The sequence below is a fragment of the Pogoniulus pusillus genome, chromosome 29 (genome assembly GCF_015220805.1).
Source record: "Pogoniulus pusillus isolate bPogPus1 chromosome 29, bPogPus1.pri, whole genome shotgun sequence".
NCBI classification, from domain to species: Eukaryota; Metazoa; Chordata; class Aves; order Piciformes; family Lybiidae; genus Pogoniulus; species Pogoniulus pusillus.
Window position 1 is genome coordinate 1,786,036 of NC_087292.1, and position 18,004 is coordinate 1,804,039.

General features: G+C 57.7%; 1 protein-coding gene across 1 annotated transcript in view; it reads left to right on the top strand.

Annotated features, from left to right (window-relative positions):
- The window catches only part of FAM83C (family with sequence similarity 83 member C), a 35,037-nt gene extending 17,215 nt beyond the window's left edge, over positions 1-17,822 (top strand). The window contains exons 3-4 of the mRNA XM_064167851.1: positions 2,539-2,663; positions 16,755-17,822. Of these exons, the coding sequence (XP_064023921.1) occupies positions 2,539-2,663; positions 16,755-17,691 (1,062 nt within the window). The 3' untranslated portion in view covers positions 17,692-17,822. The remainder of the gene's footprint in view (positions 1-2,538; positions 2,664-16,754) is intronic.
- Positions 17,823-18,004: the final 182 nt, after the last annotated feature.

Consider the following 18,004-nt stretch of genomic DNA (forward strand, 5'->3'; position numbering starts at 1 on the left):
GGGAGGGACTGTTTAGAGCAGTGCCAGACCCACATGGTGCTTGAATAGTTCCTGAGCTCCAGTCTGAGCCTCCCCTGGGGCAGTCTGGAACCATTCCCTCTGCTCCTGGCCCTTGGCACCAAGCAGCAGAGGCTGCCCCCTGCTCACTGCCCCCTCCCTGCAGGCAGCTGCAGAGAGCAATGAGCTCTGCCCTCAGGCTGCTGAGTTCCAGCCTGCAGTGGTGCAGGTGAGGGCTGAGCAGAGCAGACTGGAGGGGCAGAATCCCCTCCCTGTGCTGCTGCTCTCCCTGCTCTGGCTGCAGCCAGCACACAGCTGGCTCTGGGCTGCAGCCACCAGTGCTGGCCCCTGGGCACTCTGGCACCACCTGACCCCCCCAAGGCCTTCTCCTCAGCACTGCTCTCAGCCACTGCTCACCCAGCCTGGAGCTGTGTTTGGCACTGCCCCTGCCCAGGATCTTGCACTCAGCCTTGTTGACCTGCATGAGGCTGGCATGGGCACAGCTCTCACTGCTGTCCAGGTCTCTTGGGATGGATCCTTTCCCTCCAGAGTGGCAGCTGCCCCACAGCTTGCTGTCACCCACAGACCTGCTGAGGTGTTCACTGAGCTAGAGCTGAAACCCACTCTCAAAGGCTCTTTCCCCTTGGCTGGGTCAAGGACACCTCAGAGGATGAGCACCTTTCATTTCAAGGCTTCCCAAGCTTCAGAGCCATGAGGATTTACCTGCCCACTGCCCAACACTTAGGCACTGAGCTTATTCTTCCTCTGCACTGAAGCCAGGAGCAGAACTTTGGTGATCCTCCCAACTTTCCCCTCTCACCCTTTCATTTTCAGTTGCCATTTCAGCTCCAGCCCCAGCTCTTGACTTGCTTGCACTGCACTGCAGCAGGCAATGAGCTGCTTCCTGGCTGTGCCAGGGGCAGGACACATCTCTGCCGTGGCCACCTCCTGTTTGAGCTCAGAAATGTAATCCCCTCTAAGGCACCTCAGACCCCACCGAGGGCACTGCTGCTCAGGCTGCCCATCCCCCCTCTTTCCTCCAGCCCTAACCTGGCAAATGTTTGCTCTGCTCTTCCTGCTCAAGATCCTGCTTAGCTTTAGCCCATTTGCCCTTAGGCTCCTCTGACAGCAGCACAGCTCACATCCTGCTGGCACAGACCTCCAGGCTCATCCAGTCCACCCCTCGGCACAGCACTGCAGGCTCAGCACCAAACCATGGCCCTGAGCACCAATGCCCAGGGCTGGGCACTGCAGCACTGCCCTGGGCAGACCACTGCAAGCTCTGAGAAGCCTTCCAGGGCACAAACAGTTCCTGAGCTCCAGCCTGAGCCTCCCCTGGGGCAGCCTGGAACCATTCCCTCTGCCTCTGGCCCTTGGCACCAAGCAGCAGAGGCTGCCCCCTGCTCACTGCCCCCTCCCTGCAGGCAGCTGCAGAGAGCAATGAGCTCTGCCCTCAGGCTGCTCTGCTCCACCTGCACACCCCCAGCTCCCTCAGCCCCTGCTCACCCCCAGCTGCTCCAGGCCCTTCTCCAGCCTGGCTGCCCTGCTCTGGGCAGGCTCCAGCCCCTCAGTGTCCTTCCTGCAGTGAGGGGCCCAGGGCTGAGCACAGCACTCGAGGGGTGGCCTCAGCAGTGCTGAGCACAGGGGGATGGGCACCTCCTGTGCCTGCTGCCCACCCTGCTTCTGACAGCAGCCAGGATGCCACTGGCATCACTGCCCACCCTGCTTCTGACACCAGCCAGGATGCCACTGGCATCACTGCCCACTCTGCTTCTGACACCAGCCAGGATTCCACTGGCATCACTGCCCACCCTGCTTCTGACAGCAGCCAGGATGCCACTGGCATCACTGCCCACTCTGCTTCTGACACCAGCCAGGATTCCACTGGCATCACTGCCCACCCTGCTTCTGACACCAGCCAGGATACCACTGGCATCACTGCCCACTCTGCTTCTGACAGCAGCCAGGATACCACTGGCATCACTGCCCACCCTGCTTCTGACACCAGCCAGGATACCACTGGCATCACTGCCCACTCTGCTTCTGACAGCAGCCAGGATACCACTGGCATCACTGCCCACCCTGCTTCTGACACCAGCCAGGATGCCACTGGCATCACTGCCCACTCTGCTTCTGACACCAGCCAGGATGCCACTGGCATCACTGCCCACCCTGCTTCTGACAGCAGCCAGGATACCACTGGCATCACTGCCCACCCTGCTTCTGACAGCAGCCAGGAGCCAGGATGCCATTGGCCTTCTTGCCCACCTGGGCACTGCAGGCTCATGTTCAGTCACTGCCAACCACCTCCCCCAGGTCCCTCTCCCAGCTGCAGCTTTCCAGAGCCATGCCCAGGCCTGGGGAAGTGTCCTGTAGGGTTCTCCACCTCTTGCCCAAAGCAGCATTTGTGCCTCAGGGCAGGTTGCTGTTTGCTGCTGTTCTGAACCTCGCAGGAGCAGGACAGAGGCTGGCAGAACGCTGGGTGTGTAGGAGCCAAGAACTGCTTCAGCCTTTCACCTGCTCTGCTTGCTCTGCTTTCAGAACATGCGTGTCAGGTGCCTGAGTGGGGACACCTACTACAGCAAAGCAGGCAAGAAGTTTGCAGGCCAGGTCCTGGAGAAGTTTGTCCTCATTGACTGTGACCAAGTTCTTGCTGGCACATACAGGTAAGGGAAGTCAGCAGCTGCTGTGACACAGGCAGTGCTCCTCACCCCAGCAGGGCACAATGCAGCTCCTTGCTTGCTGGGGGATGGTTTGGGGTCCTTGATGTGGGGGGCAGGGGGAGGGTGTGTGATGTGGCTTGGGCTTTGGTCTCCATGATCATCTCAGAATGCATCAGGTTGGAAGGGGACCCTCAAAAGTCATCTTGTCCAAACCCCCCCACCCTGCAGTCAGCAGGGGCAACTTCTACTAGATCAGGTCCTTCAGGGCCCCATCGAGTTTGACCTTGAATATTTTCCCTCAGGGGTCAGTGCTGGCACCAGTGCTGGGCAACATCTTTGTCAGTGCCATGGGCAGAGCAATCAGTGCAGCCTCAGCAAGTCTGCAGGTGGCACCAAGCTGTGTGGCACAGGCAACTTGCCAGAGGGCAGGGATCCATCCAGAGGGAGCTGGGCAGGCTGCAGAGCTGTGCCCAGGCCAACCTCATGGCATTCAACAAGGCCAAGGGGAAGGTCCTGCACCTGGGTGGGTGCAATCCCAAGCACAGCTGCAGGCTGGGTGGGGAATGGCTGAGAGCAGCCCTGAGGAACAGGCCCTGGGGGTCTGGGCTGATGCAAAGCTCCACAGGAGCCTGCAGGGTGAGTGCAGCCCAGACACAAGCCTGTGCTGGGCTGCAGCCAGAGCAGTGTGGGCACAGGGCAAGGGAGGGCATTCTGCCCCTTGGCTCTGCTCTCCTCACACCCCACCTGCAGCCCTGGGGGCAGTTCTGCAGCCCCCAGCACAAGCAGCACATGGAAGTGTTGGAGCCAGTGCAGAGGAGGCCACCAAGATGCTGAGAGGGCTGCAGCAGCTCTGCTGTGAGCACAGGCTGAGAGAGTTGGGGCTGTGCAGGCTGGAGAGGAGAAGGCTTGGAGGAGAGCTTGGAGTGGCCTTGCAGGAGCTGAAGGGGGCTGCAGGGGGCTGCAGGAGGGCTGGGGAGGGACTATTGACAAGGGCTGGGAATGAGAGGAAGAGGAGGAGAAGGAGGAATGGGTTTGAAGTGGCAGAGGGGAGATTGGAACTGGATGTTAGGAGGAAGTAGTTTGCAGTGAGGATGGTGAGAGACTGGCACAGGTTGAGGGTGCTGAGACACTGGCACAGGGTGAGGGTGGTGAGACACTGGCACAGGTTGCCCAGGGAGGTTGTGGAGCACAGAAGCACCCAATGGGATCTTTGATCCCATTGGGTGCTTCTGTGCTCCACAACCTCCCTGGAGGTGTTCAGGACCAGGCTGGATGAGACCTTGAGCAACCTGTTCTAGCAGGAGGTGTCCCTGCCCATGGCAGGAGGTTGGAACTGGCTGAGCTTTGAGCTCCCTCCCAACCCAAACCATTCCATGATTCTATATCTCCAGACAGGGCCTCTACCATGTCCTTTCTGGGCAACACAATCCAGTGTTCCACCACCCTCTTGTGCAGAGCTTCCTCCTGATGTCCAATTTAAACCTGCCCTGCTCCAGCTTCAAAGCCATCCTCCCTCATCCTAGCACTTCCAGTCCTTGGCAGAACTCCCTCCCCAGCTCCCCTGGAGCCCCCTTCAGATATTTAAGGTCTTGCATCCTTCACCACAGTCACTTCTCAGCTTTCCTGGAGGCCTCCTTTAGGTACTGGAACCTTCTCTTCTCCAGGCTGAACAACCCCAACTCTCCCAGCAGAGGTTCCCAGGCTGCCCAGGCAGGTGGTGGAGTCCCCACCCCTGGAGGTGTAGAAAAGCTGTGTGAGTGCTGAGCTGAGGGATGTGGGTTAGTGGCAGTGGCTCAGCAGCAGTGGTGGGGATGAGCAATGGGTGAGTGCTTGGACTGGATGATCAGAGGATCACAGAGTGGTTTAGGCTGGAAGGGACCTCCCAAGCTCATCCAGTCCAAGCCCCTGCACTCAGCAGGGACATCCTCCACGAGTGCAGGTTGCCCACAGCCCTGTCCAGCCTCACCTGGAATGTCTCCAGGGATGGGACCTCAACCACCTCCCTGGGCAACCTGTTGCAGTGCTCAGCCACCCTCCTGGTGCAGAGCCTGTTCCTCATATCCAGTCTCAATCTGCAACAGGCTGCTCTGGTTTGCAGCCATTGCCCTCGTCCTGTCCCTGCAGGCCTTCATGAACAGTCTCTCTGCAGCCTGCTTGCAGACCCCTCAGGTACTGGTGTTCAGTGCCAGGTTGGATGAGACCTTGAGCAGCTGAGTCTAGTTGAGAGGTGTCCCTGCCCATGGCAAGGGGTTTGGAGTAGATGAGCTCTGAGGTCCCTTCCAGCCTGAGCCACTCTGTGCTTTTTCAGGATGCTTCTGAATGTGCAGCAGCAGCAACCTCAGCACAGCACTTGTGAGATGCCAAGGGGGAAATCAGAGCTCTTGCCAGCCTGTGCATCCCAGCTTCAGTCACCACTTGAAGAGGGGATTTAATCCACCTTTAATCAGCTCTTGGCAAGGAGATTTGATTTGCCATTGGAATGGGCTGCCCAGGGAGGTGGTGGAGTGGCCGTGGCTGGAGGTGTTGCAGCCAAGCCTGGCTGGGGCACTTAGTGCCATGGTCTGGTTGGTTGGGCAGGGCTGGGTGCTAGGTTGGGCTGGGTGAGCTTGGAGCTCTCTTCCAACCTGGCTGACTCTATGATCCTATGATTTAATCCCACCTTTAATCACCCCTTGAGAGGCTGATTCTATCCCACCTTTAATCACCTCTTGGGAAGCTGATTCTATCCCACCCTTAATCACCCCTTGAGAGGTTGATTCTATCCCACCTTTAATCACCCCTTGAGAGGCTGATTCTATCCCACCCTTAATCACCCCTTGAGAGGTTGATTCTATCCCACCTTTAATCACCCCTTGAGAGGCTGATTCTATCCCACCTTTAATCACCCCTTGAGAGGCTGATTCTATCCCACCTTTAATCACCCCTTGAGAGGCTGATTCTATCCCACCTTTAATCACCCCTTGAGAGGCTGATTCTATCCCACCTTTAATCACCCCTTGAGAGGCTGATTCTATCCCACCTTTAATCACCCCTTGAGAGGCTGATTCTATCCCACCTTTAATCACCCCTTGGAGAGGCTGATTCTATCCCACCTCTAATCACCCCTTGAGAGGTTGATTCTATCCCACCTTTAATCACCACCTTGGGAAGCCTTTCCTTTGCACTTCACTTTCACTGAAGAGTCCTTGCTCTAAGGGCTGTGCCAAAACCTCTTTAAGAAGTCAGGTGTCCAACCTCCAGCAGATCAGATGCTGCTGTGTGCTTTCTGCCACCCTCCAAGCACACCAAGAGGCTTTTGGGGCATGGCTTCCTCCCACAAAAACACATGCTGAGCCTCCAGCTCCAGCCAGGTTGTGGAGTATGGAAACAAGGTTGCCTGGTTTGGAGTTTTGCAGGAGCTCTTTCCCAGGTCCACCTTTGCTCCTTTCCATTCCCCTGCTGCTGCATTCAGCTGTCAGTGGTAGCTGAAGTGCCAGGGTAGAGGCTGATGAATGTCTGGAAGATTCAGACTGCAGCAAAGCCTTTGACACCATCTGCCACAAGCAGCTCCTGGCACAGCTGGCAGCTCCTGGCTTGGGTAGAGTCACTCTGATATGGGTCAAGAACTGGCTGCAGGGCTGGGCCCAGAGAGTGGTGGTGAATGGTGCCAAATCCAGCTGGCAGCTGGCACTAGTGGTGTGCCCCAGGGATCAGTGCTGGGCCCAGTCCTGTTCAATATCTTTATGGATGATCTGGATGGGGGGATTGAGTCCAGCAGCAGTGAGTTTGCAGATGGCACCAAGCTAGGAGCAGTGTGGAGCTGCTGGAGGGTAGCAGAGCCCTGCAGAGGGACCTGGCCAGGCTGCATGGGTGGGCAGAGGCCAAGGGGGTGAGACTGAACAAGGCCAAGGGCAGGGTTCTGCACTTTGGCCACAACAACCCCAAGCAGCACTACAGGCTGGGGCCAGAGTGGCTGAGAGCAGCCAGGCAGAGAGGGAGCTGGGGGTGCTGGCAGAGAGGAGCTGCAGAGGAGGCAGCAGTGCCCAGGTGGGCAGCAGAGCCAATGGCATCCTGGGCTGGCTGAGGAGCAGTGTGGGCAGCAGGACAAGGGAGGTTCTTCTGCCCCCTGTGCTCAGCACTGCTCAGGCCACCCCTGGAGTGCTGTGTCCAGTTCTGGGCTCCTGAATTGCAGAGAGATGTTGAGGTGCTGGAAGGTGTTTGGAGCAGGGCAGCAAGGCTGGGGAGGGGCCTGGAGCACAGCCCTGTGAGGAGAGGCTGAGGGAGCTGGGGGGGTGCAGCCTGCAGCAGAGGAGGCTCAGGGCAGGGCTCATTGCTGCCTGCAGCTGCCTGCAGGGAGGCTGTAGCCAGGTGGGGTTGGGCTCTGCTGCCAGGCAGCCAGCAGCAGAACAAGGGGACACAGCCTGAAGCTGTGCCAGGGCAGGTCTAGGCTGGATGTTAGGAGGAAGTTCCTGGCAGAGAGAGTGATTGGCATTGGAATGGGCTGCCCAGGGAGGTGGTGGAGTGGCTGTGGCTGGAGGTGTTGCAGCCAAGCCTGGCTGGGGCACTTAGTGCCATGGTGTGGTTGGTTGGGCAGGGCTGGGTGCTAGGTTGGGCTGGCTGAGCCTGGAGCTCTCTTCCAACCTGCCTGATTCTCTGATTCTATCATTGCTGACTTCCAGCTTGTTTACTTTCATCTTCTCCTTTAATGCACCTTTTTAGCCCTGGGGACTCGTTGGCTGTCTTCAAATGCCTTTATTTGGATGGGCAACATCTCTCTGGGACCTCAAGGGAGCATCTTTAGGCAATCTTCCTGCTGCCTCGAGGAGGTTTCTGCTTGCTCTTTTCACTGTCTTTTTAACAGCCTTCCCCACTGCCTCTCTGGAGTGTGGCTGGTGTGGATCATTTCAGTCCTGCAGGAATATTTCACGTGGGTATGTCATGGTTACAATATTGATTGGTTTCTTTTGGCCCAGTGGCCCTCCCAGAGAAGCTTTCTGAGCTCAACAGGTTAGTTCCTTCGGTGGGTTTCTGCTTAGTTCCTCCCCAGAGCAACCACTGATAGTGTTTAGAGGGAGAGGTTCTGCAGCTGTCCTGCATTCAACACAGCTCTGAGTGAACCATAACTGAATGGGTAGCTGCAGGGAGAGCAGTGGCTGGAGTCTGCCTTGCCCTTAGCAAGGCCTTTGGCACCATCTCCCATGTCAGTTCAGTGAGCAAGCTGAGGAGGTGTGGGATGGAAGAGCAGGCAGTGAGGTGGGTTAGGAACTGGCTGCAGGACAGAGTTCAGAGGGAGGTGCTCAATGGTGCCAGGTCCAGCTGGAGAGCTGTGACCAGTGGAGTCCCCCAGGGCTCAGTGCTGGGCCAGTCCTGTTCAGCATCTTCATCAGTGCCCTTGCTGAGGGCACAGACAGACAGAGGCTGCTCAGCAAGTTTGCTGCTGACCCCCAGCTGGGAGGCTTGGCTGAGACAGCTGCAGGCTGTGAGGCCACCCAGAGAGCCCTGGGCACAGAGCTGGGCACAGAGGAGCCAGATGAGGTTCCCCAAGGACAAGAGCAGAGTCCTGCCCCTGGGGAGGGATAACAAAGTGCAGCAGCCCAGGCTGGGAGGTGACTGCTGGAGAGCAGCCCCAAGGAGAGGGCCCTGGGGGTGCTGGTGGCTAACAGTTGCCCATGGCACAGCAATGTGCCCTGGGGGCCAAGAGGCCAATGGGATCCTGGGGTGCATTAGGAGGATGTGTCCAGCAGAGCCAGGGAGGTTCTCCTGCCCCTCTGCTCTGCCCTGCTGAGACCTCATCTTGAGCACTGCCTTCAGGTTTGGGCTCCCCAGTTGCAGAGGGACAGGGACCTGCTGGAGAGGGTCCAGTGGAGGGCTACAGGGATGGTGAGGGGACAGGAGGGCTTCCTGATGAGGAGAGGCTGAGGGCCCTGGGGCTGCTTAGTCTGGAGAAGAGAAGACTGAGAGGGGATTGGATCAATGTTTCTAAGTGTCTGAGGGCTGCCAGGAGGGGGGGACAGGCTCTGCTCACTGCCCCCTGGGGTAGGACAAGCAGCAATGGATGGAAGTGCAGCAAAAGAGGTTCCAGCTCAACACAAGGAGGAACTTCTTGACTGGAAGGGTCCCAGAGCCCTGGTACAGGCTGCCCAGAGAGGTTGTGGAGTCTCCTTCTGTGGAGCCTTTCCAGCCCTGTCTGGATGTGTTCCTGTGTGAGCTGTGTCAGATAGGATTGTCCTGCTCTGGCAGGGGCTTGGACTCGATGATCTCCTTGGGTCCCTTCCAGCCCCTGACACCCTGGGAGCCTGTGCACCTCTGACAGAGGGCACTGCCAGCAGGTTGGCTGATGACACCAAAGTGGGGAGAGTGGTGGCACCCTGGAGGGCTGTGCTGCCATTCAGGGAGACTCAGACAGGCTGAGAGCTGGGCAGGGAGACACTGAATGAAGCTCAGCAAGGGCAAGGGCCTTGGAGCACCAAAATAAGGATGTGCTGGTTTGGGTGTTCCCTGCCCTAAGAAAATCAGCCAGACAAGGCTCAGTGCATCTGGGAGCTGACTGAAACTCTCTCTTTAGAGCTCAGCACAAGACACAAGCAGGCATTTACAATACAGACAGAAACAGGCAAGTTAAAAAGGTCACACAGAAACACAACAGCCCTGCCAGAAACCTGAGTCCCCAGCAGGGGCTCCTAATGCCCTTCCACCTCCTTCCCACCCCTCTGCCTTACCCCAGACCTTGCCTTAGGTCTAAGGTAGCTTGGAGGGTCACAGGGGGGTAGGAAACAGAAGGATTGGTTGCACTGATGCCAGGTTAGGTTAGAGAGAGAAGTGCAGCCCCAAAGAGACAGAGGGCAGCTCTGTGATCTGTGTTTGTGTTCTTATCCACCTCAGCAAGCCTCTGAGGGCAGCAGCCACCAGCACTGGCTCCTTTTCACAGCCTGGCATCTCATTCTTCTCACCAAAGCACCCCAGCTAGGCTCAAACTAGCCCAATGGATTAGCAATGTCCCATCACTGCAGCTGGGAAAGAGCATCCTCGTGGAGCAGGGTGGCCTGGGGACTGACCTGAGCAGCACAGGGACCAGGGGGTCACAGGATGTTAGGGTTTGGGGGGGAGGAGGTCTCCAAAGATCATTGAGGCCAATCCCCCTCCCCACCCCTTTTTTGTTCTTGTTTAAAGTCAAAAGCACCATTCCAAGCTTAGCCTTTAGTCTGTCTGCTTACTGATCCTCACTGCCCCCAGCTCATGGTGGTGCTCTGAGTATTCCACCTCTCAGCTACAGTGCCATAACTCAACTGCAAGGCAGAACACATGCACAGGATTTGCTCTTGAGCTATCTTCCTGCTCAGATACTTCCACAAAGCCAGGAGCCAGCTCAAACCTCCTCATCCATTGCACAGAAGCAGTCAAAGCTCAGTGGCTTTAATTCTAACTCTTTCCACCTAATGTCACAGCTTAATGTGCCACAGGGCTGCAAACATCTAAAGGGACACCAGGAAGAAGGTCTCACAGAGAGAGGAGCTGTCAAATCTGCAGGGTGGGAAATGTTCTTCAGAGCACTGGGAACTGGGTCCTGCTGGGTGGGAGCTTGCCCATGAGCAGCAATGTGCTCTGCTGGCCAAGAAGGCCAAGGGCACCCTGGGCTGTGCTGAGTAGGTCAGAGAGGTTCTCCTGCCTCTCTGCTCTGCCCTGCTGAGGCCACAGCTGGAATCTTGTGTCCAGTCCTGGGCCCCTCAGCTCAGGAAGGACCTCAGGGAGCTGCTTGAGAGAGTCCAGCACAGAGCCCCAAAGCTGCTGCAGGCAGTGAACATCTTCCTGAGGAGGAGAGCCTGAGGAGCTGGGGCTGAAGCTTGCAGAGCAGGAGCCTGAGGGCTGCCCTCATGCATGGCTCTAAAGCTGTGCAGGTGAGAGCCAGGAGCTGCAGCCAGGCTCTGCTGGGTGGTGCCCAAGGGCAGCACAGGGGCAGTGGTGGCAGCTGAGGCAGAGGAAGTTGCATGGAAGCAGGAGGAGGAATTTTTCCCTGTGAGGCTGACACAGCCCTGGAGCAGGCTGCCCAGGGGGGCTGTGGAGTCTCCTCTGGAGGTGTTCAGAACCCACCTGGATGTGTTCCTGTGGGGTCTGGTGCAGGTGACCCTGCTCTGGCAGGGGGTTGGAGTGGCTGAGCTGTGGAGCTCCCTTCCAGCCCCTGACCTGCTGTGAGCCTCTGTTTCTCTGCCTTCTCAGCTCTCCTTTAGCTGAGGGTATTTGCTGCCAGCACTCTGCTCAGCGCTCACAGTGCAGCCCTGCACCCACAGCTGGGCAGTGGAATGATAATCCCAGGGGAACACATTTGGTTTGTGGCCTATGGCACTTCCCTTATTTGCCTTTGCTTTTGTTGCTTTGGGTTTGTTTGATTTGGCTTTGACTAAATGTATTGTCTCATTGTGTCCAGTTCTGGGCTCCTCCATTGCAGAGAGATGCTGAGGTGCTGGAAGGTGTTTGGAGAAGGGCAGCAAGGCTGGGGAGGGGCCTGGAGCACAGCCCTGTGAGGAGAGGCTGAGGGAGCTGGGGGGGTGCAGCCTGCAGCAGAGGAGGCTCAGGGCAGAGCTCATTGCTGCCTGCAGCTGCCTGCAGGGAGGCTGTAGCCAGGTGGGGTTGGGCTCTGCTGCCAGGCAGCCAGGGCCAGAACAAGGGGACACAGCCTGAAGCTGCTACATCCCTCTAGAGTCTCAGTGCATCCTTCTGCACTGGAGGGACAGGAGGTCCCCATCCCCCTGTGCTCAGCACTGCTGAGGCCACCCCTCGAGTGCTGTGCTCAGCCCTGGGCCCCTCACTGCAGGAAGGACACTGAGGAGCTGGAGCCTGCCCAGAGCAGGGCAGCCAGGCTGGAGAAGGGCCTGGAGCAGCTGGGGGTGAGGAGGGGCTGAGGGAGCTGGGGGTGTGCAGGTGGAGCAGAGCAGCCTGAGGGCAGAGCTCATTGCTCTCTGCAGCTGCCTGCAGGGAGGGGGCAGTGAGCAGGGGGCAGCCTCTGCTGCTTGGTGCCAAGGGCCAGAGGCAGAGGGAATGGTTCCAGGCTGCCCCAGGGGAGGCTCAGGCTGGAGCTCAGGAGCTGTTTGTGCCCTGGAAGGCTTCTCAGAGCTTGGAGTGGTCTGCCCAGGGCAGTGCTGCAGTGCCCAGCCCTGGGCATTGGTGCTTAGGCCATAGTTTGGTGCTGAGCCTGCAGTGCTGTGCCGAGGGGTGGACTGGATGAGCCTGGAGGTCTGTGCCAGCAGGATGTGAGCTGTGCTGCTGTCAGAGGAGCCTAAGGGCAAATGGGCTAAAGCTAAGCAGGATCTTGAGCAGGAAGAGCAGAGCAAACATTTGCCAGGTTAGGGCTGGAGGAAAGAGGGGGGATGGGCAGCCTGAGCAGCAGTGCCCTCGGTGGGGTCTGAGGTGCCTTAGAGGGGATTACATTTCTGAGCTCAAACAGGAGGTGGCCACGGCAGAGATGTGTCCTGCCCCTGGCACAGCCAGGAAGCAGCTCATTGCCTGCTGCAGTGCAGTGCAAGCAAGTCAAGAGCTGGGGCTGGAGCTGAAATGGCAACTGAAAATGAAAGGGTGAGAGGGGAAAGTTGGGAGGATCACCAAAGTTCTGCACCTGGCTTCAGTGCAGAGGAAGAATAAGCTCAGTGCCTAAGTGCTGGGCAGTGGACAGGTGAATCCTCATGGCTCTGAAGCTTGGGAAGCCTTGAAATGAAAGGTGCTCATCCTCTGAGGTGTCCTTGACCCAGCCAAGGGGAAAGAGCCTTTGAGAGTGGGTTTCAGCTCTAGCTCAGTGAACACCTCAGCAGGTCTGTGGGTGACAGCAAGCTGTGGGGCAGCTGCCACTCTGGAGGGAAAGGATCCATCCCAAGAGACCTGGACAGCAGTGAGAGCTGTGCCCATGCCAGCCTCATGCAGCTCAACAAGGCTGAGTGCAAGATCCTGGGCAGGGGCAGTGCCAAGCACAGCTCCAGGCTGGGTGAGCAGTGGCTGAGAGCAGTGCTGAGGAGAAGGCCTTGGGGGGGTCAGGTGGTGCCAGAGTGCCCAGGGGCCAGCACTGGTGGCTGCAGCCCAGAGCCAGCTGTGTGCTGGCTGCAGCCAGAGCAGGGAGAGCAGCAGCACAGGGAGGGGATTCTGCCCCTCCAGTCTGCTCTGCTCAGCCCTCACCTGCACCACTGCCTCCAGCTCTGGGAACACAGCACAAGGAGGACCTGGAGCTGCTGCAGAGGCTCCAGAGGAGGCCAGCAAGAGGAGCAGAGACTGCAGAAGCTGTGCTGTGGGGCCAGGCTGGGAGAGTTGGGGCTGTGCAGCCTGGAGGAGAGAAGGCTGCAGGGAGAGCTGAGAGCAGCCTTGCAGTGCCTGCAGGGGCTGCAGGAGAGCTGGGGAGGGACTCTGGACAAGGGCTGGCAGTGGCAGGCTGAGGGCCAATGGCTTTGAGCTGGGAGAGGGGAGAGGGAGAGTGGAGCTGGGGAAGAGATTGTTGAGAGTGAGGGTGGGGAGAGACTGGCACAGGCTGCCCAGGGAGGCTGTGGCTGCCTCCTGCCTGGAGGTGTTCAAGGCCAGGCTGGATGAGACCTTGAACAATCTGCACTGGTGGGAGGGGTCCCTGGCCTTGGCAGGAGGTTGGGCACTGGATGAGCTTTGAGGTCCATTCCAGTCTAGGATTCTGTGAGCAGTCACCTGAAGAAATGAATCAGAAGGTGAAGGCACCAAGAATGGAAAGCACAGCAAGGAGAGCCCAGGCTGATCTGGGCAGCACTGAAGTGAGCATGACAAGGTCCTATAGCCCTGGAAGCAAACCACAGCAAAGAGGAACAAGTCCTTAAGATGTGTAAATGAAAAGTGAATGCAGAAGAAAGGCACAAGGTGTGGCTCTGTAGGGCTGAGTTGCAAAGGAGAGACAACAGATAGGGGAGTGATGGTTTGGGAGTTACCCCAGACTCTCATGAAGTCACCCAGACTAGACTCAGCTGGGCTGGAGGTTGAGGACTGAAGCTTTCTATGCACAGCTTAGCACAAGATCCAAGCAGACAGTGCCAATAGTTACAGCTACAGACAGACAGAGACAAGGTAAAGGTGATACAGACACACAGCAGCCCTCCCAGAAACCAGAGCCCCCAGCAGGGGCTCCCAACCACCCTTCCACCTCCTTCCCACCCCTCTGCCTTATCCCAGGGTTTGCCTTATGTGAGCTTGGAGGATCAGCATGGGTGGGTTAGGAAGCAGAAGGATTGGTTACAGACAGCAGGCCAGAGGGACAAGTGCAGGCAGCAGCTGTGGCAGAGAGCCACTGCCACTGTGTGAGCTGTGCTTTGTGTTCCTGTTTTATCCATCCCAGCAAGCCTCTGAGTGCAGCAGCCACCAGCACTGGCTCCTGTTCACAGCCTGGCATCATTCCTCTCACCAAAACATCCCAGCTAGCCTCAGGCTAGCCCAGGGGGATACACAACTTAACTCAATGCTGATTTTCACAGTGGCACAGAATTAACCAGGTTGGAAAAGACCTCCAGGATCATGGAGTCCAACCTGGCACCTAACCCTTCTGATTAACTAAGTGCCTCACCCAGCCTCCAACTCCAGTTTCTTTCATGGAATTGTAGAAGCATGGAACTGGCAGGGCTGGAAGGGACCTCAAGCATCATCCAGCTCCAACCCCCCTGCCATGGGCAGGGACACCTCACACTACATCAGGCTGCCCACAGCCACAGCCAGCCTGGCCTTAAACACCTCCAGGGATGAGGCTTCCACCACCTCCCTGGGCAACCTGTGCCAGGCTCTCAGCACCCTCATGCTGAACAACTTCCTAAAGTCTGATCTCAATCTGCCCTCCTCTATCTTGGATCCATTCCCCCCCAGTCCTATCACTCCCCAGCACCCTCAGAAGTCCCTCCCCAGCTTTCCTGTAGCTCCCTTCACACACTGGAAGGCTACATTGAGGTCTCCTCAGACCCTTCTCCTCTCCAGCCTGCACAACCCCAACTCTCTCAGCCTGTCCCCACCGCAGAGCAGCTCCAGCCCTGACTCGATGTAAAGGGTTAACCTTCCTGGGGGGTGGTCTTGAACCTGACCCCAGTTCCTGCAGACTGCTCCCCGGGGGTGGTCTGAACCTGAGCCCAGGTGCAGTGATTCGCCCACTCCTGCCTATAAACCAGAGGCACTTCCCCTTTCTGTTTCTCTCTTTGCCCTCCCTGCTTGTATACAACCCTGCTGTAGATATATTTTTGCCCTTCCCTGTACCTCTTTGCACCTCCTCTACCTTAAATACCTTTTTGGTTATTGGATTTTTTGTTTCTTTCAACTTCCAAATGGAAGCAAGGCTCTTGATGTGGGTAGTGTCTGTGGGGTTTTACCCTCTTCCTCTCTACATCTAATTCCTTTCTTTCCAAAAGGGAGGAGAGGGGAAGGCATCCTGTTATTGTACAGGTTCTGTTAGCTGTATTTTGGGTCTCAGGAATTTAAGCTGGAACCAAGACACTGGGATGTTGAGGTCAGTGCTGGGTGCCTTGGCACTGTGTGAAGTGAAGTGATCTGTGGTTTATCTCTGTTGCAGCCTCACCTGGCTGTGCAGCCAAGACCACAGCAGCCTGCTGATCTGTGTTGTGCTCTCTGTTGCAGCAGCCAGGTGCACAGCAGTCTGCTGATCTGTGCTTTGCTCTCTGTTGCAGCAGCCAGGTCCATAGCATCCTGCTGGTCTGTGTTGTGTTCTGTTGCAGCAGCCAGGTGCACAGCATCCTGCTGGTCTGTGTTGTGTTCTGTTGCAGCAGCCAGGTCCATAGCATCCTGCTGGTCTGTGTTGTGTTCTGTTGCAGCAGCCAGGTGCACAGCATCCTGCTGATCTGTGCTTTGCTCTCTGTTGCAGCCTCACCTGGCTGTGCAGCCAGGACCACAGCAGCCTGCTGATCTGTGCTTTGCTCTCTGTTGCAGCAGCCAGGTGCACAGCAGTCTGCTGATCTGTGCTTTGCTCTCTGTTGCAGCAGCCAGGTCCATAGCATCCTGCTGGTCTGTGCTTTGCTCTCTGTTGCAGCAGCCAGGTGCACAGCATCCTGCTGATCTGTGCTGTGCTCTCTGTTGCAGCAGCCAGGTCCACAGCAGCCTGCTGATCTGTGCTGTGCTCTCTGTTGCAGCAGCCAGGTGCACAGCAGCCTGCTGGTCTGTGCTTTGCTCTCTGTTGCAGCAGCCAGGTGCACAGCAGCCTGCTGATCTGTGCTTTGCTCTCTGTTGCAGCAGCCAGGTCCACAGCAGCCTGATGATCTGTGCTTTGCTCTCTGTTGCAGCAGCCAGGTGCACAGCAGCCTGCTGATCTGTGCTTTGCTCTCTGTTGCAGCAGCCAGGTGCACAGCAGCCTGCTGGTCTGTGTTGTGTTCTGTTGCAGCAGCCAGGTCCATAGCATCCTGCTGGTCTGTGCTTTGCTCTCTGTTGCAGCAGCCAGGTCCACAGCATCCTGCTGGTCTGTGTTTTGCTCTCTGTTGCAGCAGCCAGGTCCACAGCATCCTGCTGGTCTGTGCTTTGCTCTCTGTTGCAGCAGCCAGGTCCACAGCATCCTGCTGGTCTGTGCTTTGCTCTTTGTTGCAGCAGCCAGGTCCACAGCATCCTGCTGGTCTGTGCTTTGCTCTCTGTTGCAGCAGCCAGGTCCACAGCATCCTGCTGGTCTGTGCTTTGCTCTCTGTTGCAGCAGCCAGGTCCATAGCATCCTGATGGTCTGTGCTGTGCTCTCTGTTGCAGCAGCCAGGTCCACAGCATCCTGCTGGTCTGTGCTTTGCTCTCTGTTGCAGCAGCCAGGTCCACAGCAGCCTGCTGGTCTGTGCTTTGCTCTCTGTTGCAGCAGCCAGGTCCACAGCAGCCTGCTGATCTGTGCTGTGCTCTCTGTTGCAGCAGCCAGGTGCACAGCAGTCTGCTGATCTGTGCTTTGCTCTCTGTTGCAGCAGCCAGGTCCACAGCATCCTGCTGGTCTGTGCTTTGCTCTCTGTTGCAGCAGCCAGGTCCATAGCATCCTGCTGGTCTGTGCTTTGCTCTCTGTTGCAGCAGCCAGGTGCACAGCAGCCTGCTGGTCTGTGTTGTGTTCTGTTGCAGCAGCCAGGTCCATAGCATCCTGCTGATCTGTGCTTTGCTCTCTCTTTGTTGCAGCCTCACCTGGCTGTGCAGCCAGGTCCACAGCAGCCTGGTGACTCACTTCCGCGGGCAGATCGTGGCCGAGTTCGAGAAGGAATTCCGCTACTTGTACGCGGAGTCCAAGGCGGTCACCAGCTTCTGTGTGCCGGACCCTGCCCCCTGCCCCTCTTCTGGGGACGCTTGCAGAGCTGCCGACTGCCTTTTGAAAGCTGCGCTGGTGCAGGACGCTGACACCTCCAGCCCCTCCAGCAGCCTTTCCAACGTCAGCATCAGGAGCATCAAAGTGTCTCCGTTTCTGAGAAGCTCCAGCTGCAGTGCACAGCAGGAAAAGCAAGATCCAGGCTCCGATTCCGCTCATAGGAAGGGGAAGGAGGACACCTCTCCGAAGCACCTCGGCCCGCAGCAGCAGCAAGGAGAGCCCCCAGACTCACCCGGCCCCCACCCGAACAAGCCTCCCGCAGGCTTGTATCACAGAGCGAATCTCCTGACGGCGAGGACATTCTTGCAGGCAGAGCCTTCCGCTGCCCTGAGCTCCAATAAACTCGGCCCCCAAGGCGACCCCCTGGCTAACAGCAGCCCCTCCGCCCCGCTAAGGCAGGAGCAGTTCCCCGCGGAGGGTGCCAGCAGCAACGGGACGAGCACGAAGCCGAAGGGACCTGCTGCTGCCTTCAGGGAGCTACCAGCGGCCCCCGAGCACACTCCTTATGAGCTGGAGAAAAGGCAGAGCCCCGGGCAAGGCAAAGCGGACCTGCTGCCCCCGTACCCCCTGGGCAGGCGGGACAAAAAGCCTGTGGTTCTCTGCTACGATCAGCTCACCGAGGACGCCCTGCTGGAGAAGAACAGCGCCTATGGGGCCGAGAAAAGGATGACTCTGGGCCACAGCAAGCTGGACCTGATCACCAAGTACAACAAGTTGAAATCTAAACACATACACAGCCGCTTTGAGCTCTGACCCCCTGCTCCTCGGACTCCAGACCTCCCTCGGGCTTACTTTCAAGGAGTTGCTTTCCCTCCCCCTCCTCCCTCCTCCAATCATCGCAGCTAGGGCTTGAAATGAAAACACGGGTGGCAAATGGACCTTTGGTGCTCCTAGAAGGTGTCTGTGCTGTTTGTGATAGGTGCCAAGTGGCTGAGGCAGAGGAGATCAGCAAACCCAGCTCAGATTTGCAGTGGCAAAGATCATGGAATGGTTTGGGTTGGATGGGAGCTCGAAGTTCAGCCAGTGCCAAATCCCCTGCCATGGGCAGGGACACCTCCTGCTGGAA